This window comes from Homarus americanus, unplaced genomic scaffold (genome assembly GCF_018991925.1).
Source record: "Homarus americanus isolate GMGI-L3 unplaced genomic scaffold, GMGI_Hamer_2.0 scaffold11302, whole genome shotgun sequence".
Taxonomy (NCBI): Eukaryota; Metazoa; Arthropoda; class Malacostraca; order Decapoda; family Nephropidae; genus Homarus; species Homarus americanus.
The window spans coordinates 1853145-1876871 of NW_024736744.1; the positions used below are offsets into that span (position 1 = coordinate 1853145).

At 43.7% G+C, this 23727-nt stretch overlaps 1 protein-coding gene across 1 annotated transcript in view; it reads right to left on the reverse strand.

The window, feature by feature from the left end:
• The window catches only part of LOC121872478 (nephrin-like), a 32283-nt gene that overhangs the window by 2408 nt on the left and 6148 nt on the right, over window positions 1-23727 (reverse strand). Inside the window, exons 3-14 of the mRNA XM_042375267.1 lie at window positions 22758-22870; window positions 10337-10439; window positions 9694-9854; window positions 8686-8815; window positions 6689-6828; window positions 5311-5527; window positions 4449-4467; window positions 3673-3837; window positions 3244-3357; window positions 2930-3074; window positions 1620-1790; window positions 925-1055 (exon numbers count right to left, since the gene is read on the reverse strand). Coding sequence (XP_042231201.1) covers window positions 925-1055; window positions 1620-1790; window positions 2930-3074; window positions 3244-3357; window positions 3673-3837; window positions 4449-4467; window positions 5311-5527; window positions 6689-6828; window positions 8686-8815; window positions 9694-9854; window positions 10337-10439; window positions 22758-22870 — 1609 coding nt within the window. The remainder of the gene's footprint in view (window positions 1-924; window positions 1056-1619; window positions 1791-2929; window positions 3075-3243; window positions 3358-3672; window positions 3838-4448; window positions 4468-5310; window positions 5528-6688; window positions 6829-8685; window positions 8816-9693; window positions 9855-10336; window positions 10440-22757; window positions 22871-23727) is intronic.

Below are 23727 nucleotides of genomic sequence, written 5' to 3' on the forward strand. Positions count from 1 at the left end.
CAAAAAGAATTCTTAAATGTGTTCTACATACTGTACACGCACCTAACTAGACGCACAATGTACACCTGCTTAATAAATACTATACAACAATACACAATTATTGGTGTTTAGTCACAGGTAGTGATTACTTTCAGTTCTTGTCCATCATTCGTTTACAGTTCACCGATTCAGGTTCGTTAAGCAATGTTCTTAAGTAAACAAATATCAACTACCAAGTGAAACCTGATAACCTTCACTAGCAGACGTGACCGAGACAAACAAAATACTAGTTGTCTCTATAGTACAAATATTTCAGCTTCAATCAACAAATTTGTATAATATATCTCGAAGGAAAACAATTTAGGGATGTTAATCATGTTACTGTACTTTACTTTACATATTATTACTCCATAAACACGTGAATGTTCTCGACCCATCTGGAAGCTCCAAGCAACAGATCTACTCACTCAACATTACATTATGTAAACACCGATAGTTAAAACATTATCATATTTCAAATTTTTTTTGAGGCCTTCTGCCCTTCCCTACAAAGTAACACAGGTTTTTTTTTTTTTTTTTTATTGGGCACCCCCCTACATCCTTGTGTAAGGTGAAGCGCAGAAGCGTTTACAGCGCCCAACAGGGAAGCATGCTAAATTCATGCTTGCCTTTATGTCTCACGTGTTAAGGGCGTAGAAGCCTGAAGAGTCAGTGGTTTACGTCATGAAGTTATTGGAAGCTCCAACAACTCCCTGAATACGAATTCGCAACTTTCGATTTACACCAGGTACCTACTTTACTGCTAGGTGAACAGGGACTAATGGAGGCTAGGAAGTAAGTCCAAACAACTTCCACCGGCCAGGGAATCGAACCCGTGACATCTCGCTTGCGAGGCAAGAACGGTACCGCATCTACCACCGATCCCCTAACACAGGGTGATGTTACCTGTCCCCCGAGGGTGCTGGTGAGGTCAGTGGTGGTGGTGGTGGTGAGAGGCAGCTCGTCCCCCTGGGTGGTGCCCCCCGGGGTGGTGGCTGGACTGAACACCTCCAGGGTCGTCGTTTTGCTCGAGGAAGCTGAAGAAAATACACACATCATCAGGAACATCATCAGCGTGTATTAACTCCGCTAAACAGTGAACAACAGATCCAAGGAAAATAGTCGAGTATAAACAGTTGTAGCTACAGGGAGAGGTGCCCCGTGAGGCATCAAGCCCCGTGCTTGAGGGACCAACACAAATTTTGTCTTGTACTGTGTTGTTTTAGCGACCAACAAAATATAATGTGCTAAGGTTCTTTTATGTTTGTTTCTCAATCAGTCTAAGCACCGGAGATGTAAATTGTGTAAATGCCTTATGTACTGTACATGTACTGTATATGTATTGTTTATCAAAAATATCTATAAAACATCTATAAAATAAAGTTAGCCTCGGGGCCCAAGTACAGACGGTTGGGGCTGCGTAGAGGAGTACTGTACAGTACTGAGGTTTTTTCTTCAATATTTCTAAAGTGTTGTGCTCGTTAAGTCTCCCTACCTTCAACATTATCGGTCAAGTAATTTTGCTATTTTTCACATGATCTTTTAAAGTAAGTTCAGTAAGTTCAATGACCCACCATGAAGTCCTTGGCAGTAAGACCCACCTGACACGCCCCGGGTGTTGTGGGCGGCGCGGCGTCGGACGAAGCAGGCGATGATGGCCATGTTGAGAGCGAGGAGGGCGGTCCCTGCCAGCGTCATGATGAGCAGAATGAGTCGTGGCACCCTCGACCTGCCGTCCCCATCAGTGCTGCTGCTGGCACTCTCTGCTACACCTGCAGGTGATGATTCCTGCGACTTAATATATTAGTCACATGTGATTCTTCGACACAATCCATCTGAAGAGTTTCTTTTCATTCCCCACCAAGGTGTCTCTCGTGAGGGTTGCAGGTCACATCCAGTCGACCCTTCTGTCTTTCTGTCAGTAAAAGGTGTATTATCTGCACTATGGCTCCACTTCATACACTCCTTCCATCATCAAGTAACAGAAACATGGGAGCATAGGAAGGTAATGGTCAGAGGTGTTAGTAATGCATCGAATATCATCATCACCATCTTTTTACGCTTGTTAGCTTAGCCATGGTTACCCGGTGACAGCTCTTCACACCCTCTGCATGTTATTCTTGACCTTAACTTAGGGTCTTCTCTCCACCTGCTCACACCATCTTCGTCTGCCTCTACGCAAACCCACGCCAATGCTCTCGTCACCCAGCGGCCTTCTATCCTCACCGGCACTGCTCATGTCACACCAGGAACATAACGTGGGGTAGAGGAAGGTGGTGGGGGGGATGGGGGAGGGAGATTGGGAGAGGGTATTAATCATGCGCTGATCATCATGTAATAACAGTAATTATATTGCTCAAACTTAAGAGGAAGGGGAGTGGTAGGGGAGAGGGTAGGGGAGAGGGGTGGGGAGTGGGGAGGGAGGGGAGAGGGGTGGGGAGAGGTGGGGGAGGGGAGGGTAGGGGAGAGGGGGGGAGGGAGGGTAGGGAGAGGGGGGGGGAGGGAGGGGAGGGGTGGGGGAGGGTGGGGGAGGGTGGGGAGAGGGTGGGGGAGAGGGGTGGGGGAGAGGGGTGGGGGAGGGAGTGGGAGGGAGAGGGTGGGGAGAGGGGTGGGGGAGGGAGGGTAGGGAGAGGGTGGGGAGGGGGTAGGGGCAGAGGGGTGGGGGGGAGGGAGAGGGGTGGGGGGGGAGTGGTAGGGGAGAGGGTGGGGAGAGGGAGAGGGTGGGGTGGAGTGGTAGGGAGAGGGGTGGGGAGAGGGTGGGGAGGGAGTGGTAGGGGAGAGGTGGGGGAGGAGTGGTGGGAGAGGTGGGGGAGAGGGTGGGGGAGTGGGAGTGGTAGGGGTATCAGCCTCTCCCAGCTCTAAGTGTGTAATTGTTAACGTGCGTGATGAGAAAAGCTCCCCTCTCACTTACCGAGGGTGACAGCAGTGAGTGGGGGAGAGGTGTGGGGAGAGCGGCCCTGCAGGTTGTACGCCTGTAAGGTTAGGGAGTACTTGGTGCCGCCTGCCAGCTCCTCCACCACTGCTGCCGTCCTCTCCCCTCCAGACACGTTTACAAACTGCAAGAATAAACGAACGTTGGGCATTGACCCACTGGCGTCCACCATATACATTTTATACACATACGGCATTATCATACTCCGGTTATACTTCATTGTATCAGACTGTAACTTCACTCTTGTTACACTATAGTTTCTAATACATCACCACTGTACTCCATCACACTACCTGGTATTCAGTGTCTCCGGTCTTCCAGTACCTGACGATGTACCCCGAGGGAACACTGCGGGACAGGTTGGGTTTCCAGTACAGCCACACCTGGCCACTGGTCACGTTGCCTACCTGGCGTGAGATAAGCATCGAGAGGTAACGGGTTAATTGGTTCCGGTTAGCAGGTGTTCCTACCTCAGGTGTGAATCAGGTGTTTGTATTAAGAAATATCTCTAAAAAATAATTAGTTTTCTTGGTGTGTTACTGATCAAGAGAAAGCATACAAGTCAGTAAACAGACTTAGATAGTATTGATTATATATATACAGGATAAATGGGTGAATTACTGAATGTTGTCGACAGTTTTATTATAAAGACAAACACAAATTAAAGTTAGGTAAGTTTATTACATTAGAGAAATTACCAGATAAGACACAGGCGGACTCACTGTGAGGTGTAGGGGTGTTGCGGGAGGTAGGGGCGGGGTGAGGGCCAGAAGGGAGGAGTGTTTCCCCAGGGGGTTGGTGGCCGTGCAGGTGTAGTGAGTGTAGTCCCGGGCCGTCACCCCCCTCACCTCCAACACCGACCTCCACTCCACCACCCCGTCAGACAGCTGCCGGGGGAGACCAGGGAGATTAATGATCGGGAAGAGAGAAATAATGGTGAGAGCATAACAGGTTGGCAGCCCCTGAAACAATGTGGTGTTCGATACTACTACACCAGAACCTCAATCCTCTTCCTCACTCAAGTTGATCGTGTTGTCATGATCCCTTGCGGTGTTTTGTGACTAGAAATCCCCCTTTAAGTCACCCAAGACACAAAAAACAAAATCGTAATTATGTTTTTGTGTTCAACCTAGGACATAAAACGTTGAAACTCCCTAAAACATGTAGTGTAGTGCGTCTCGTCTTGCGGTGTACGAGCTTTATCCTTTTATGATCTGTCTTGAGTAATGGAGAAGATGTTATTTTCATTCTTTTCGCGTGTCAATGTTTATTTTAAGTCAATCTTGCAAAAAAATAAATAAATTTGGAATTTTATTTTGATTTACTCGCTGGTGGTAAGTGATCTGTTATGGCGAGGGGACAGGTGACACCATTCATAATTTAGACAGTGTAATTAATGAATTTTGATTGGTGGACGACACGGCGGACAAGAACCAATCACAATACATCATGCGTTTACAAATTTTGAGAAAATCACATTCTGACACCTGACGCTCACCAGCCGAGACATGTCATGGCTGCATACATGTGAGTTTTTCAGTTTCTGGCCACCGGAGCTCACCAGACACCTGAGGGGCGCTGGTTCGAACCTCGATAAATCTCCCGGAAAAAGAATTTAGCCGAGACTGGCCGCAACAGGACCCGGGATGGTGTAGTCCTGTCGGGTCGGTAAATTGGTGCGATATTTTCCCTTCAGGAGCCTCGCACGTCACGCCCTGGCTATTGATTCCTGCCGATACATGACCCACGTCACGACCTGAGCCTGGCAAGTGTACATTAATAACAATAAATAATATATATAAATGGAAAAATGGAAAACCTAAAATAAAAGAGAAGAAAAATAGTGGCTACATATATATATATATACATGGAGAGCGAGAACAAATAAAAGAGAATAACAATGACAGATATAAATAAAAAGGGTAAAAAATAAATAAACTGTATAAATAAAAGGAAAGAAAAGAAAGAATTGGACATAAGAAAAGTTTGTAACAGAAGGAATGAGTGAAAACAATGCAGACGCTTCCTGGGGGTGACACTGTCTGGGGGTGACACTACCTCGGGGTGACTACCTGGGGGTGGGGGTGACTACCTGGGGGTGGGGGTGACTACCTGGGGGGTGACACTATCTGGGGTGACACTATCTGGGGGATGACGCAATCTGGGGGTGACACAGTACCTGGGGAGTGACACACAGTACCTGGGGTGACACAGTACCTGGGGGCACAGTACCTGGAGGGTGACACAGTACCTGGGGGGTGACACAGTACCTGGAGGGTGACACCCTGGAGGTGACACAGTACCTGGGGTGACACACACAGTACCTGGGAGTGACACAGTACCTGGGGGTGACACAGTACCTGGGGTGACACAGTACCTGGGGGTGACACAGTACCTGGGGTTTTTCCACGGTGTACTTATGCCCAGACGTAATCTCTCGTCCATCTTGGGTCGCCCAGTGGAAGGTGGGCGGTGGAGCTGCCCTCACACGACACTCCACCCGCCCACTACCACCCACCGCCGCCCACGAGCCTCCCAGAACTTCGTCAGGAATGTCGTTCCTCCACCAAGGCGCCTCTGAGATGAGTGATGATGGAATATAACCCAAGAACAGAACAAGCTTATTACACAAGATATTTGTTCTAGATTTCAGCTGATGTTACGAGAAGACTGAGATTAACTAGTACAGTGTGTGAGAGTACAGTAGAGTGTGTGAGGGTACAGTGTGTGAGGGTACAGTAGAGTGTGTGAGGGTACAGTAGAGTGTTTGAGGGTACAGTAGAGTGTGTGTTGGATACAGTAAAGTGTGTGAGGGTACAGTAGAGTGTGTGAGGGTACAGTAGAGTGTGTGTTGGGTACAGTAGAGTGTGTGAGGGTACAGTAGAGTGTGTGGTACAGTAGAGTGTGTGAGGATACAGTATAGTGTGAGGTACAGTGAGTGTGTGAGGGTACAGTAGGTGTGTGGTGCAAGCAAAAGTGTGTGAGGGTACAGTAGAGAGTGTGTGAGGTACAGTAGAGTGTGTGAGGGTACAGTTAGTGTGTGTGGTACAGTAGAGGTGTGTGAGGGCTGTTATAGTGTGTGGTACAGTATATATTGTGTGAGGTACAGTAGAGTGTGTGTGAGGTGCAGTAGGTGTGTGTGAGGTACAGTAGAGTGTGTGAGGTGCAGTGGGGTGTGAGGGTGCAGTAGGTGTGTGTTTGATGGGGTGTGTGAGGGTACAGTGGGGTGTGTGCAGTAAAGTGTGGGAGGCACAGTGGAGTGTGTGGGGTACAGTAAAGTGTGTGTTGGGTGCAGTAGGTGTGTTGAGGGTACAATAGAGTGTGTGGGGTGCAGTGGGAGTGTGTGGGGTGCAATGGGTGTGTGAGGGTACAGTGGGGTGTGGGGTACAGTATATTGTGTGAGGGGTGCAGTGGGGAGTGTGTGAGGGTACAGTAGAGTGTGTGAGGGTACAGTAGAGTGTGTGTTGGGTACAGTAGAGTGTGTGAGGGTACAGTAGAGTGTGTGTTGGGTACAGTAGAGTGTGTGAGGGTACAGTATAGTGTGTGAGGGTACAGTAGAGTGTGTGAGGGTACAGTATAGTGTGTGAGGGTACAGTAGAGTGTGTGAGGGTACAGTAGAGTGTGTGAGGGTACAGTAGAGTGTGTGTGTTGGGATACAAGGGTACAGTTTACAGTGTCAGAGTACAGTAAGATACAGGAAAAAACTTTAATGTACACTGGAACACAGAGAACACTCACGTTGAACAATAAGAGTAGAGGAGACGGGAGGGATGGAGGCGACAGTGCTGAAGGCGTAGCAGTAGTAGGTGCCAGTGTCACCCCTTGATGCTAACTCCATCACCAAGCGCGCCTCTCCAATGCCCCACGCCAACACACTGCTGAAGAAGGGAGAAAGAGGGAAGGAAGAAACGGAAGAGAGAGGGGGAGAAAGAAAAGGGGGATAGGAAGGGAGGGAAGAGGGAGGGAGGGCAGGGAAGAAAGATGGAGAAAGAAAGGAGAAAGAGGGGGTAAATGAAGATGAAAAGGAGGGAGGGAAGAGGGAGTGAAGAGAGGAAGAGAGAGGGGATGGGAGGGAGGGAAGGATGTAGAGAAGGATAAAGGGAGAGAGAGAGAGAGAGGGAAAGAGAGAGGGAGAGAATTGGGAAGGGAGTTCGGAAAGGTAGGCAGAGAGGCAGGAAAAGGAGACAGAAAAGGTAGGAGGGAGAAATATATAATTAAAAGGAGAGTAAGTTAATACAAGGCTACTGTACCAGGCCTCTCTCTCTCTCTCTCTCTCTCTCTCTCTCTCTCTCTCTCTCTCTCTCTCTCTCTCTAAACCACCCAGTTCCAACACACTCGTTCCTTATAACTTACTTCTGTGATTGAGAACATAGTGTTGTTAGTGGTGTTGACACATTAACTGGTGGTGTTGTTAGTGGTGTTGACACATTAACTGGTGGTGTTTTTAGTTGGTGCTGACACATTAACTGGTGGTGTTGTTAGTGGTGTTGACACATTAACTGGTGGTGTTGTTAGTGGCATTGACACATTAACTGGTGGTGTTGTTAGTGGTGTTGACACATTAACTGGTGGTGTTAAGTGGTGTTGACACATTACCTGCTGTTGTTATTAATGGTGACATTAACAGCAGTGTTATCAAAACTAGTGCTGACACATTAACTGGTAGTGTTGTTAATTGGTGTTGACACATTAACTGGTGGTGTTGTTGAGTGGTGTGACATTAACTGCTGGTGTTGTTAGTGGTGTTGACATTGGCACAGATGGTGTTAGTGGTGTTGACACATTAACAGTGGTGTTGTTAGTGGTGACGTGCTGGTGGTGTTGTTAGTGGTGTTGACCTTGCATTAACTGAGTGGAATTGAGTGGTCGGTGACACATTAACTGGTGGTGTTGTTAGCGAGTGGTGATTGAGCACATTAACTGGTGATGTTGTTAGTGGTGTTGGCATTAACTGGTGGTGTTGTTAGTGGTGTTGACACATTAACTGGTGGTATTTGGTGAGTGGCGTTGACATTAACTGGTGTAGTGTTGTTAGTGGTGTTGACGTGCTGGTGATGTGTTAGTGGTGTTGACACATTAACTGGTGGTGTTGAGTGAATTGTTGACATTACCTGCTGAGGTGTTATTGGTGTTGACACATTAACCTGGCAGTGTTGTCAGTGGTGCTGACACATTAACTAATTGGTGTTATTAGTGGTGTTGACGCATTAACTGGTGTGTTGTTAGTGGTGTTGACACATTAACTGGTAGTGTTATTGAGTGGTGTTGACATTAACTGGTGGTGTTAGTGGTGTTATTTTGTTAACTGAGTAGTGTTGTTAGTGGTGTTGACACATTAACTGGTGGTGTTGTTAGTGGCATTGACACATTAACTGGTGGTGTTGTTAGTGGTGTTGACACATTAACTGGTGGTGCTGTTAGTGGTGTTGACACATTAACTGGTGGTGTTGTTAGTGGCGTTGACACATTAACTGGTGGTGTTGTTAGTGGTGTTGACACATTAACTGGTGGTGTTGTTAGTGGTGTTGACACATTAACTGGTGGTGTTAGTGGTGTTGACACATTACCTGCTGGTGTTATTAGTGGTGTTGACACATTAACTGGCGGTGTTGTCAGTGGTGCTGACACATTAACTGGTGGTGTTATTAGTGGTGTTGACACATTAACCGGCGGTGTTGTCAGTGGTGTTGACACATTAACCAATGGTGTTGTCAGTGGTAACGTTATAAGCTTACCTGGTGTTGTCAGCGTTCCTAGACCAGGTGATGTTAGGTGAGGGGTTGCCAACAGCAGAGCAGAGGATGGTGGTCGAGCCTCCATTTTCCACCACAACCTGTTCCTTCGTCATCAGATCTTCCGGTCCGTCTAAGATGACAACAAAATATTACAAAAATAAAAAAGTAAACAACAATAAAAAATTTCAGCTTCAACAAAATCCCTTAATAAGAACAGTACTCGAGAGGCAATCAAACACCAATTACTTTCCCTTAACAAAACCTAAAGTCAACATTATCTCAAAAAAAAAATAAAATAAAAGTACTACAATATTCGTGTGTGTGTGTGTGTGTGTGTGTGTGTGTGTGTGTGTTAGATGACTACAGCAACACATTCAGTAGAACACAAAGTAGACTCAGTTAGCATGTATTTCTTATCTTCGTCAGGGCAGATCGGCAGAATATTCATCAAAGCCATTGTTCTGATATCTTCTGCCTGAAACATACAGCGTTCCTTGCATAACCAACATATCCCGCGTCTAGGAGGGAGGGAGGGAGGGAGAGAGGGAGGGAGAGGAAGGGAGGGATGGAGAGAGGGAAGGAGAGGTAGGGAGGGAGAGAATTCACTGGATGCTGAGAGATGAAATAAAAAATCAGATTTGGTTTTAAGGAAGTTCACATCACTGCAGGACGACTAATTGCTGGGTGCAGTAGAGGGCGATCAATGAGATCCTGGGAGACGTGAACAAAGATAATAATAGTGAGAGATGATGATGATGATGGTGATGATGATAATGGTGATGATGATGATGATGATAGTTATGGTGATACTGATGATGGTGATAGGGAGGAGGAGGGGTGGGGGTGGGGGGGAGGAGGAAGGGTGTTGGGGAGAGAGGAATGAGAGGAGGAGGAGGAGGAGGAGAAAATGTGTACTGAGGAAAAAAAGGAGGAGGATAGATGCTGGAGATAGAGGAGGAGGAGGAGGAGGAGGAGGAGGAGGAGGAGGAAATGATGATAAATACTCACACAGAACATTGAGGAAGAAGGCAGAAGTAAGAGTTCCTCGGGGACTGTGGGCGGTGACGGTGTAGTTGTGGGTCTGCTGACGACGAAGGACCCCGAGTTTCAGCTCCCCGTCTTTACCCTCCTTCCCGCCCACCTCTTCACTCCCCCGCCACCAGCTGTACCTGTAATCATGTTTCAATAACCTGTAAGTCGACTGAGGTAGCCAATACATCGTTTCTGGCCGTATTTCTACAGTTTAGTATCTACCTGTAATTAAGAGTTTCTACCTGTAATTAAGAGCTGTAGAAGAGAGAAGATCTACCTTGCAGGGCCACAATCTATATTTGGTGACGAGGCCAGGATTAGCTTGATGACATTAAGGCCCCTTCCTGATGAAGCCAAAATCTACCTGACAAAGTCAATTCTTCCTCAGCGATGACAGAATCTAATTATCTGATGAAGCCAGGATCTCTGACAAAAACAGGACCTACTTGACAAAAACAGGACCTACTTGACAAAAAACAGGACCTACTTGACAAAAACAGGACCTACTTGACAAAAAACAGGACCTACTTGACAAAAAATAGGACCAACTTGACAAACCTAACGAAACAAACAATTACCTGACGAAGTAAAGAAATTTCCAAACCAGGGCAGAACTTACGTGACAGGGCCGGGGTTGGCGGCGGCTTTGGCTGTGATGGTCAGTTCGTCACCCTCCAGCACATCCATCCTCCCATTCGGTACCCTCAACCACACCGGCCCGTCTGCAATATTGACAACACTAGTTATGGCTTCTGGTGATAGGACATACAGAGGTGTGTGTGTGGAAGAGAGAAGAGGAGTATGTACTATAAAAACCAACACTAAAAACATACACAATAAACTAAAAACTAAAAAAAAAAAAATGATCTTAGAAATATTTATCTTAGTTAGGGATATAAAAAAAAAACTCGTCACAATAAGAGAAAACGGATCATTTTATTACAAGTTTTTATCAGCATTTATGATCCGTCTCAGTGGTCATCGTCAGACAATAAGAATCTCCTCCCAAAGTCGTAAAAAAAGTAATCAGAAGATGTGACGTCAATAAAATGTGTTAATAGGAGGGTAAGGGGTAAGGAGGATGGTGGAGGGGGTAAGGGGGAAGGGGTAAGGGGTAAAGGGATGAGGGTGGGGGGTGAAAAGGGTCATTTACTTCCGTTCTGCTTCCATCATCTTTGCAGTTTTATCTCTTATCATGAGTTATTATTAATGGTTTGTTGGAATGTTATCTACGATTAGCTAAAATAATATTCACGATTTGTTGGATTCTAGTGGAGGTTTTTTTTATGAGGATTGGAAGATATTAAAAATTTGTTGGAATATTTGGCGATTATTTTTTCCTTAATTAGTTATTTTTGATTTAGTGAAATACATTGACGATTTGTTGGAATATAATGGAAGGTAGCGCTAGTTTGTTGGAATATAATAGAAGGTATCGCTAGTTTGTTGGAATATAATGGAAGGTATCGCTAGTTTGTTGGAATAAAATGGAAGGTATCGCTAGTTTGTTGGAATATAATGGAAGGTATTGCTAGTTTGTTGGAATATAATGGCGATTTGTGGATACATGTAAGTTGATGTATAATATAATCCAATTAGTTCCTTATGCTAAATTCTTTGGACAATATAGCTAACTTTAACCTGTCATGAGAATTCATTAGATTCAATTAACTCGACAAAATAAATTAAATATATAGTTTAATATATATTTCTCAGTAAATTGACTATAGAAATTTATATATAAAAACTTATCCGTCTGTCTCCCTGTCCACATTGGTCATCTGGCCCATCGGAGGTTCCTTTCTCTGTAAAGACACGGAGGAAACTTTCTATTGGACCACCAAACTCATCAGTAATCCTGGTAAGGGAGGCGACGCAGGTTCGCTACCACTGTCACCCCGGATCATTGTGTGTGTGGTTGTGTCGATTCCTCCTTTTCCTCACTCTCTCCATCCATCCCAGAGAGAGAGAGAGAGAGAGAGAGAGAGAGAGAGAGAGAGAGAGAGAGAGAGAGAGATCCTCGAATCATGTATCATCGCTCTTAGAATCATATTGTGTTTAGGTTCCTCGACCCCGCAATGTTATTGTTGAGGCCAGAACATGTCCAGAACGTGGTGGTGACTTGGCCCCCTGACATGTTTCTGAGGGGATGGGGGAGGGAGGAGGAGGGAGGAGGAGAGGGGGAGGTGAAATATCCTGCCTTTATATTCTCGTTAGAACCTTCATGAAGTCTGAAGTAAATTCATTCCAGAACTTCTCAGTCCAATTGCGAAATGTCGTGGTTTTCTCCTCGCAGAATTCGTTGGTTGTTTTGTTCTTAAATTAAATCTGTTGTCAAGGTAGGGAAAGTCTGTCGGAAAAAATGTAAAAAGGAGAGAGAGAGAGAGAGAGAGAGAGAGAGAGAGAGAGAGAGAGAGAGAGAGAGAGAGAGAGAGAGAGAGAAGAGAGAGAGAGAGAGAGAGGAGAGAGAGAGAGAGAGAGAGAGAGAGAGAGAGAGAGAGAGAAGAGAGAGAGAGAGAGAGAGAGAGAGAGGAGAGAGAGAGAGAGAGAGAGAGACCCAATAGATGTATACAAAAACAGACGCCTCTCTAACTTCTTATTTTCCGTCTGCACTGTGTCCATAAATAAGTTTTTTTGCTGTTGTAGCATTCAAACTCCTACCTCTCTTTTTTTCCTTTCCTCCCTTCCCTTCCTCCCTCTTCCCATCCCTCCCTTCCTCCCATGTATACAATTCCTCCAATTTTCTTTCACCTTTTTACACACCCCTTTCCATCTCCTCTCTCTCTTCCCCTTCCCTCTACCTACAAATTCTCCTTCCTTCCCTCCCTCTATCCTTCTTGCCTCTCCTGTCCCCACCCCTCTACCAAATCCTTCCTCCTCTCCCCATTAGCCACACCCCTCTCCCCTACCTTCCTCCTCCCTCTCCACCACATCCCCTCCCCTCCCCTCTCCAAGACTTCCTCTAATGACAAGCATAAATTATGCCTTCCTTTCCCGCCTGCTTGATGAGCCTACTTCTCCGTACACTTAAGACCCAAGTAACTAGCTCCAAAGACTCTAAGACTAAGACTAATCATCAGAACAATCATCCTATCATTACTTACTTTGATAATATTTGTACTCTAGTTAGTTTTTAATACGTAATGTTATGTTATTGGTACTTAATAACAACTAAAGCACCAATATTTAAAGAAATAAAGGTAATATATATTAATTTAGTTAATTTCGTAACTTTCCTTATATTGGAGTTTTAATTAATAATGTTGATAAAGATGGTATTTATTATTTTATTTTAATCATTGTTATTGTAGAGACACACTGCCTCTCCTCCACCCACACTGAACCACTTAAAGGAAAATTAATGACAAGGACAGACAGTAAATCACGGCACACACACACACACACACACACACACACACACACACACACACACACACACACACACACACACACACACATACACACACACACACACACACACACACACACACACACACACACACACACACACACACACACACACACACACACACACACACACACACACACACACACACACACACACACACACACACCATATTCCTGGCATTTGTGACTTTGTTGTTTTTGTCATCAACGATCTGAGGTATTCGAGTTTAGAAAGATTCGTAAGTGAAATTTTCCTCGTAATTGTCTGACTGTCTGTAATAAAGCCCCTAACTGTTTAACTGTACGATTGGGCTGTTCAAAGTGGCGTTTATAGTTCACTGAGACTCGAATTTATATAGATACTTTCAGTTAGTATCATTAGTAAGAGAAACAAGCACTAAATCTGATTAATTCTTTAGAGTGGACACACATTCTACTCACGGTACAGTCTGAGTTAGGGTACAGGGAAACATTCTACTCACGGTACAGTCTGAGTTAGGGTACAGGGAAACATTCTACTCACGGTACAGTCTGAGTTAGGGTACAGGGAAACATTCTACTCACGGTACAGTCTGAGTTAGGGTACAGGGAAACATTCTAATTATCGAGGAGTTAACGTAATGATCTAGAATGAGGAGCAGAGGAGCTTAACGTGAACAAAAGAGGTGTAGGGACTGGTTATGTTTGTTTACCAGCGTTATTTACCTCACCAATTTAATTCTAACTAAGTAACTAGCTAATTAACTTTGAAATCAACCAACCAACCATCTAAATAACTAACTAACTAAGAAATCAAGTCACTAACTAATGTTTGGTACACATATTTACCATCACAACCCCAAGAACTTGTGTGTGTGTATCCGAGATCAAAGGTGAAGTTCACAGGTCGTAAATACGGTACTTGGTGGCTTGAATTGGCACCTCGCCGGAGTGCCAGTCTGGTGCCTTTAGTAATTACGGTAATGTTGAGGTTTTATCACCAGTATATGTATCATTAATATGTATCACCAGTATGTATCATCAATGTATCACCAAGGTGTATCTATCACTAGTGTGTGAACGAGGCATCACCAAGGCACTCCATAATGAAGGCTCACTAAGTTAACCACCAGGATACGCCCAAGACACATTCACCATGATCAGACAAACACACCAAGTTATCCCTCCCTCGGGCGATATCACCAGCTTGTGTGAGGGGGAGGAGGGAGAGGATAGGGGGGAGGGGGAGGAGGGGGGGGGGGAAAAGAGGAGAGGGGTAGGAGGGAGAACTCGCTAAAACCTTCCTCACCAGCCAGAGACAGATGTATGCACGTGTCTCTACCGTCGACAAAAACAAAGATTAAATTATGTTGGTGAGACACAATGCTCTTCCGTCCATCTTGTGTAACGCTCAGATCCTCAGACGCTGCTATGCTCACTAACTGGAGATACAGAAATGCGTGTAAACTGACTCACTTGTAATAAATGAAGGCGTAAACTGCGTAGGAATTGCAGAGACTCTTTCTCCTCAACTTAAAAGCGTTCTCTTATTCTTAACTACGAGGAAAAGATAAATGTAAGAATCTCTGAGAATCCGGATCTTGTGCTTCGTTTCCCCAACAGAAAATGGTTCCTTTATAGTGAAAGTTCAAGGGAAACTTAACCTTTTTCGGGAGACGTAAGTAGAGAGGGTGTGGTGGAAGTGTACCCTTAGGTGTGGCTTTATCTACACTTGACTTGTGTTCCGGGTCATGCAATTTCAGGTTCTGTAGTCCTGGGTGGAATGTCAAAGTGTTGCGTGTGTGTGTGTGTCCCAGTGGCTGTTATCTGTTGCGAACCTAGCGACTTAAAATAATCTGGGACCATTTTCAACGTTGATACCTTGAGTGAGTTTAACAATATAGGTAAAATATCAATATAACTCTAAGTATTCCTGAATGAATAACAAAGGTGAATTTTATCTTTAATTAATTGTTATTTGACGATATTCATACACTCGTCCAACGTCAAGACATCCCGTATTAACAAGGAAGGTTTAATATATGAATACTTACACTAACCCACACGTACCCAAGTTGTCAATTTTTCACCAGTTATTCTATTATTTATTAATTTATCACGAGGGAGAGAGAGAGAGAGGAGGGTGAGTGGTAATATCAGCAGTGGTATGAAAGTGGTGAAAGTACCTGTTATAAATCTCATCTCACTACCACCACTGAGAATAGGATATGTTTCTCATTCAAATATCTCTTCACACTGTGCAGGCAAGTTGGTCTTTCGTCTCCTATATTAAAAAAAAAAAAACTTCATCCAGGTCAAGAATAGTATATGAAGTTTTAGGTGTTAATAGCTCTCTCTCTCTCTCTCTCTCTCTCTCTCTCTCTCTCTCTGAATATTCTTTAATACTCTCTTCACAAACATAATCTTTACAATAGGAATATTTTTTAGCCCTTTATCGAAAAAAGCAAACAATGTATTTGACTGACAAATGAATAAAATAGGTCTAGGGAGATGATAGGTGGTGAAAATAGGTCTAGGGAGATGATAGGTGGTGAAAATAGGTGCAGGTAGTTGGAAAACAGTGAAAAAGTGGTTTAAATAAATTTAAAAAAAAGCATAAACAAATGACGTCAGGCGAACAACAAAATGAAACATTAACAGAACAACAAAGAGAAAAAAATGGATAAAGAATGATGATGAAATGAAAGATGAGAAAGTTAAATATGAATGTAAGAGAAAACACAGGATGATAAAGATAGTAGAACAGAGATGGAGAGTGATGAAAGAGGAAACAGGAGAAGTGAACAAATTACCCTTGAGCCTTATGAAATAGTTCTGACATTGATCATATAGCTCGTGGAGATTATGTTTCCTAGCACGACTCTTAACTACCATGAACTCTTAACTACCATGAACTCTTAACTACCATGACTCTTAACTACCATGACTCTTAACTACCATGAACTCTTAACTACCATGACTCTTAACTACCATGAACGCTTAACTACCATGACTCTTAACTACCATGACTCTTAACTACCACGACTCTTAACTACCATGAACGCTTATCTACCACGACTCTTAACTACCATGACTCTTAACTACCACGACTCTTAACTACCATGAACGCTTAACTACCATGACTCTTAACTACCACGACTCTTAACTACCATGAACTCTTAACTACCAAGACTTTTAACTACCATGAACTCTTAACTACCATGCCTCTTAACTACCATGAACGCTTAACTACCATGACTCTTAACTACCATGACTCTTAACTACCATGAACTCTTAACTACCATGACTCTTAACTACCACGACACTTAACTATCATGGCTCTTAACTACCATGACTCTTAACTACCACGACTCTTAACTATCATGGCTCTTAACTACCATGACTCTTAACTACCATGGCTCTTAACTACCATGACTCTTAACTACCATGAACTCTTAACTACCATGACTCTTAACTACCATGGCTCTTAACTACCATGACTCTCAACTACCATGAACTCTTAACTACCATGACTCTTAACTACCATGAACGCTTAACTACCATGAACTCTTAACTACTATGACTCTTAACTACCATGACTCTTAACTACCATGGCTAATTACCATGACTAAATACCATGACTAACTACCATGACTATACCATGTGTCTAACTACCATGACTAACTACCATGAGTCTGTTACTACTATGACCCTAACTACCGTGACTTAAACTACCTTGACTAATTACCGTGAATTTAACTACCTGACTGTAACCACATGATTAACTACCATGACTGACTACCATGGTTAATTAACATGACTTTAACTACCACGACTGACTACCAACTCTCATAACTTTAGTCACCATAACTAACTCCCATGACTATCTACCATGACAACTATAACCACTTACTATGACTACCATAACTATCTGCCACAGCCACCAACCATGACTCTATCTACCATGACAACCATAACACCCTACTATGACTCCCATGACTTAACCTAACATAACTCTACAATGACAACCTATCATGACAACCTACCATGATTACCTACCATGACTATCTGCCATGGTGACGGATACAATATGTGTGTTAACTAGTATGAGGGACTTTTAAGCAGAATATATCAAATGATAATCTCTCTCTCTCTCTCTCTCTCTCTCTCTCTCTCTCTCTCTCTCTCTCTCTCTCTCTCTCTCTCTCTGATACTTAACACAAAAGTGATCTTCCTCTCAAGATAACACACAGAGGGTGAATAGTCTCCCTTCTGTAGTGTAGAGATGAGAGACTTATAGTGACCCGGGAAATAGTCCAGCGGGTAAGCGGATATCGATTTTTGTATGGGGGGGTCATAAGATCAGGACCCCGGTTATATCTGGCCTGTGAGAGCGACTATTTTGGATTTAATAATGGCCGCTACCCAAATTATCAATATTTTTGGTTCAAACTGATGCATTGCAATAATTTTGGAGTTGATAAAATCATCCTTTACTGGCGATAATGTATAGTGACGCTTTGTACAGTGAATTATGGTGATGAACTTGGGGGTCAAAATGGCTACTATAAAAACAATCGTCACTTAATTTAAAATCTATAGTTTCCTTCTATGCTGAACAGATGATACAATGATTAAGTACTGACATGCAGTTTGTAGTTAGACACTGTTGAACCCAAAGCCATGCAAGTTAATAAAAGCAAAGCAAGTTAATGAAAGATAACATCACCAGCCCTGAACATTACACAACATCAGTGGATATTATCACAAGGTTTTAAATGAGAACATTCATTGCCACTTCTACAACATTACATTTAATATTACACACATTAATGCTCGTAGTGGACGTCGCTACCTGAGCCAGACCATCCTGAATCAGTAATTAGTGTTGGAGTGTGTTTAAAGGTTCAGATCATGCGTCTCTAATGAGTGTGTCCTTGTTATTGCAGGATGGTAGGGTGGAGAAGGTGTTGAGGCCACATTGCAAAATCACGACACACTGTGGTATAAATCATGCTTCAGTAAATATGACATAAGGCATCAACACGTGAGACAGAGAAGAATGTTAGACTTCGGACAATTGAACCACAAGACACCTAACCTAACCAATCATCCAACACTCGGGAGCATTGTTGTGGTCCAGCCTGTGCTCTATATAGAAGTAACTACCGAAGGGTGACCAGGGAGAAACAAGTTATCTGACCTGATCCAACTGTATACAACACGACTCTGGGTCCTGGGTGTAGATGTTCCCGTTCGGATTAACTCGACACTAATCAAAGATCGCTCCTGGTTTGAGAGCGGACTACAGGCTGTAATGTTAGCCTTCAACGAAGATACAGTATTTGCTTTACAGTTTGCCCATGAAAATCGAGACAGAGGCCATGCATCTAGCAAAAGCTGTAAAAATTGTCAGATGAGAACTCGTGAACAAGTAGGTAGTTAATCAAAGACCTACTGTTCTAAGGAGTCTAATCCTAACTGGAATACCATAGACCCGGATAGACATTAGGGAGCAATCATTAGAGAAGCATCAACCATGATAATCTGAACTCATCATTCTCAATGCGATAAAGGACAAAAGCTACAAGCCCACCAAACGATGTTCTCTCAATGCCACAGACATATTGAGATTATTCCAGTAACCTTGGATGGCCTGGCACAACATAAACAGAGAGATTCATATCAAGCTGGACATGTCTGGGGGCAGAGCATCAGGCCATTTAGACTCTACCAAGACCAACTGATTGATAATGGCAGCAAGCAATTGGTGGGAGTTCACAGTATGGACATTACTCCCCTGAGACGTCCTAATGGTACCAAGAACTGAATCCTTGTGGCTGCAGAAGAGACTGTAGAGGTCTATGCAAATGAAGAAATGCCAGCCTTCCATGTACCACACTCTGTACATATGCAGGGTCGTGATGCTTAAAATGGCCGTTAACACCATGAAATATTGAAAATGGCGTCAAGGATGGAGGTTTTGAGTCAATTGTTGGGCAAAAATATTTATAATATTAAGTTTTGATTGGCGGCCATTTTTAAATCCAAGATGGCCGCTCTCAGAGACCAGATACAACTGTGGTCCTGATTTTATATAATTCACCTTGCTACTAGCTCACCATGCTATTACCTCACCATGCTATTACCTCACCATGCTATTACCTCACCATGCTATTAGCTCACCATGCTATTAGCTCACCATGCTATTAGCTCACCATGCTATTAGCTCACCATGCTATTAGCTCACCATGCTATTAGCTCACCATGCTATTAGCTCACCATGCTATTAGCTCACCATGCTATTAGCTCACCATGCTATTAGCTCACCATGCTATTAGCTCACCATGCTATTACTCACCATGCTATTACTAGCTCACCATGCTATTAGCTCACCATGCTATTACTATTAGCTCACCATGCTATTAGCTCACCATGCCTCACCATGCTATTAGCTCACCATGCTATTACTGCTCACCATGCTATTAGCTCACCATGCTATTAGCTCACCATGCTATTAGCTCACCATGCTATTAGCTCACCATGTGCTCACCATGCTATTAGCTCACCATGCTATTACCTCACCATGCTATTACTCACCATGCTATTACCTCACCATGCTATTACCTCACCATGCTATTACCTCACCATGCTATTAGCTCACCATGCTATTACTTCACCATGCTATTAGCTCACCATGCTATTACCTCACCATGCTATTCACCATGCTATTAGCTCACCATGCTATTACTTCACCATGCTATTAGCTCACCATGCTATATGCTCACCATGCTATTAGCTCACCATGCTATTAGCTCACCATGCTATTACCTCACCATGCTATTACCTCACCATGCTATTACCTCACCATGCTATTACCTCACCATGCTATTACCTCACCATGCTATTACTTCACCATGCTATTAGCTCACCATTTTGATGCTGTCTTAAAAATTGGACCAAATCGTCCATTTTGATGAACATATCCGCCGGAGCAAAAAAAACTCCTCTACATTATAAATAGAACCCAGACCTTCTCCTGTAACCTTGACCTGTAACCATGACTTGTAACCTGTAACTATGATCTGTAACCATGACCTATATCCATGATCAGTAAACTTGACCTTTAACCATGACCTGTAACCATGACCTGTAACCTTGACCTGTAACCTTGAACTGTAACCTTGACCTGTAACCCTGACCTGTAACCTGCACCTATAAGCTAACTCCTTGAATATAAAATAAAAGTATTCTTGGTGTCCGTTTATAATCGTCGAAATAAAAATAAAAATATAAATAAAAAAACACAAAGGGGAACTGTTTTTATTTGTGTTTTTAAAAGAAGAAAATATATCGGTTTTATTTGTCTATGTTTTCTGTTCTTTAAAAACACAGGAACGTTTTTTTATTTTAATTTATTTTTTAGAATAACGAAAACAAATCGTGATGTTTTTCTGTGTTTTTTAAAAGAATAATAAAAGGACTGGATGCCTTGTTTGTGTTTTATATATATGAAACACCTGATATGTCTGTTTGTATTTATCATTTTGTGTTTTTTAAAAGAACAAACACGGTAAAAATGTTTTTTCTTGTGCTTTTAGACTTATTAAAGTTGTAAGACCTGATCAAATAGCAGTGGGTGGGTGGGTGGGTGGGTGGGTGGGTGGGTAGGTGGGTGGGTGGGTGGAGTGGGTGGGTGGAGTGGAGTGGAGTGGTTGGGTGGAGTGGGTGGGTGGAGTGGGTGGGTGGGAGGGAGGGAGGAGGAGGGAATGTAGGATAGGAGTAGGAGTAGGTTAGGTGGGTAGGTAGGTGGGAAGGGAGGGCAGGGCGGGGCGGGGCAGGCCAGGGCAGGGCAGACAGAGGCAGGAGCAGGAGCAGGGGCAGAACCCAGGGCAAGAACTGGGCAGAGCAGGAGCAGAGCAGGCAGGAGCAGGGGCAGAACGGGGCAGGGCAGGAACCCTTAATAAGCCCAGGTATCAGTCTCTGGTATTGGTCATCAGTAAAGTTCCAGTGTTTAGTTCGATGCTATTTCAGATAATGGTAAATTTGTGGATAATAGCCAATGATGAGTATTGGTAAAACATCTCTCTCTCTCTCTCTCTCTCTCTCTCTCTCTCTCTCTCTCTCTCTCTCTCTCTTTCTTTCTTTCTTTCTCCAAAACTCTCTCTCTCTCGCCCTTGAAAACTCTCTTATCTCTATGCTTTTGTTTCTCTCTCTCTCTCTCTCTCTCTCTCTCTCTCTCTCTCTCTCTCTCTCTCTCTCTCTCTTAGTTTCACTCTTTTCTGCCATTCACTTTCTTACACACACACACACACACACACACACACACACACACACACACGTTGGTTCACAAAATTGAACTTAATAAATACCAAGAAACACCTGCATAAAAACCCAACGCTTCATTCCCAAGACAACTAAAATAACACAAGTCGAAAGACATTTGGTGGCGAGGCAGAGGCGAGGCGAGGCGAGGCGAGGAGCGAAGACAAAGGCAAGGCCATGTGCCCAGCAAAGTTTGGCCTCGAATTCTGGTGTGTGGCTCGCTAATGCAGGGATGGGGGTGGGGGTCAGGGAGGGATGGGGGTGAGAGACGGGGGTAGGGGTGAGGGAGGGGGTGGGGGTAGATGGGGAGTAGGGGTAGAGGAAGGGGTGGAGGAGGGGGTAGAGGAGGTGGTGGGAGGGGGAGGGGGGGAATGGAAGGGGGTTAGTCCTTGGCATAAAATCGCGTCTAACATCACACAAACTAACTTAGAACAACGTAATGTAACCTCATCTAACGCTATGTAATGAAATATAACGAAAGCCAATGAAGTTTAACGAAATCTAACGTGATAAAACGAAATATAGCGTAATAGAACGAAATCTAACGTAACCTAACCACAAAAATTAACAATAATAACATAAAATAATAAAATACGAAAATAATAAAACATAATGTCAACTGAAAAAACCTAACCTAACCTAACGCGTCGTACTGCTAGTGTTCAGTGACGTAAAATACGGGATATTGTTCAGGGAGAAAGAGTTAGATCACCCACCACTCCGAGATGCAGGTAGGCCAAGGGACGTCGAGAGAGAGAGAGAGAGAGAGAGGTCAGCCTGAGAACGTCTTGGGTCTGGTCCCCACATACGCAGCGTTCCTGGGTGGTGCCTGAGGCGTAATTGCGTACATGCCAGAGATCTTTCGCGAGAGAAGGCGACGATTGAGGCGAGAGAACTTTAATATAGGGAAGAGGAGGAGTTTAAATGTGTGTGTGTGTGTGTGTGTGTGTGTGTGTGTGTGTGTGTGAAATTGATCCCTTGACGATATCCTAAGAAAAGACTATGATAGATAGATAGATAGAGAGTTCTAGCCGCCGCCGCTGGCAGGATCAGACAGCGGATCGGTAAATTACGAGTTTCTTGAAAATCGTTTTAAAGTACACACAGGAGGTGGCGAGTCTTGGCATGGCTCCTTGCAACCACGCACACACACACACACACACACACACACACACACACACACACACACACACACTAGATGAAAACTTACAAAGAAATTATGAAAAAAAGTGTTCCTAGAGAGAGAGTACGATCCTCCACATCTCACATAACACCACCAAGCACCTCGAGGACACACAATATAAACAAAGTATTGCTGTAAGACTCACGTAGGATGTTTAAGGTGATATTGGTGGTGACAGTGACTCCTAGACCATTGTTAGCCTCACAGGTCACCGTCCGGGCGTTGTCCTCAGCCTCTAACCTCATCTTGACCTCTGACCTGGGGAACGGGTGAGAATAATGCTTTAAGTGGGTGAGGGATCATTGTGCAGAGAGAGAGAGAGAGAGAGAGAGAGAAATATGATAATTCAAAGATCACAGCAAGATCACACGCTCATACAGACACAACTCCAACTATCTAAATATTCACTGAATTTTCGAAAGTTGTCTGTTTATAACTTAAAGTGTGTGTGTGTGTCAATGTGTGTGTGTGTGTGTGTGTGTGTGTGTGTGTGTGTGTGTGTGTGTGTGTGTTGGTGATATTCCGTGGAGTTTATTCGTGAACAGACAGACAGACAGACAGACAGACAGACAGACAGACAGATGAACGGAGGTAAGTTCCGCAAGAAGGAAGAAATACAGTTCAAACAGCACACACACCGTCGTCTAACTTCACCCGTAAAGGATTTCTCTTTGTCCAGGTGTGTGACGCGGCAACCACCTCCCCACACACACACACGCTGCCTACTTTGTATTTACAACTTAATAGGACAAAAAAATCTCAAAAAAAAAGTAAAAAGAGAAGGATTTTTTTTTATTAAAGATTTCTTGAGGAGCAAAGGAGGAGAAAACGATGATCTATAGAACAAAGAACAAAATAGTGTATCATTAATCTCATATAATTCTTAATACAGTTGTTCTCTAAAATAGTTCTTCACTAAAACACCAATGTTCTTTATAATAGTTGTTCTCTAAAAATCTTTACAGGAGAGCGAGGAAATGAGAGACCTAAGCTACCCCCTTGCTGTTCACTCAACCTTGTTAGTTATGTCTTATACTGAGAGAGATAAAAAACAAAACATATATATACAATTTTCCTCGTGTGTGTGTGTGTGTGTGTGTGTGTGTGTGTGTGTG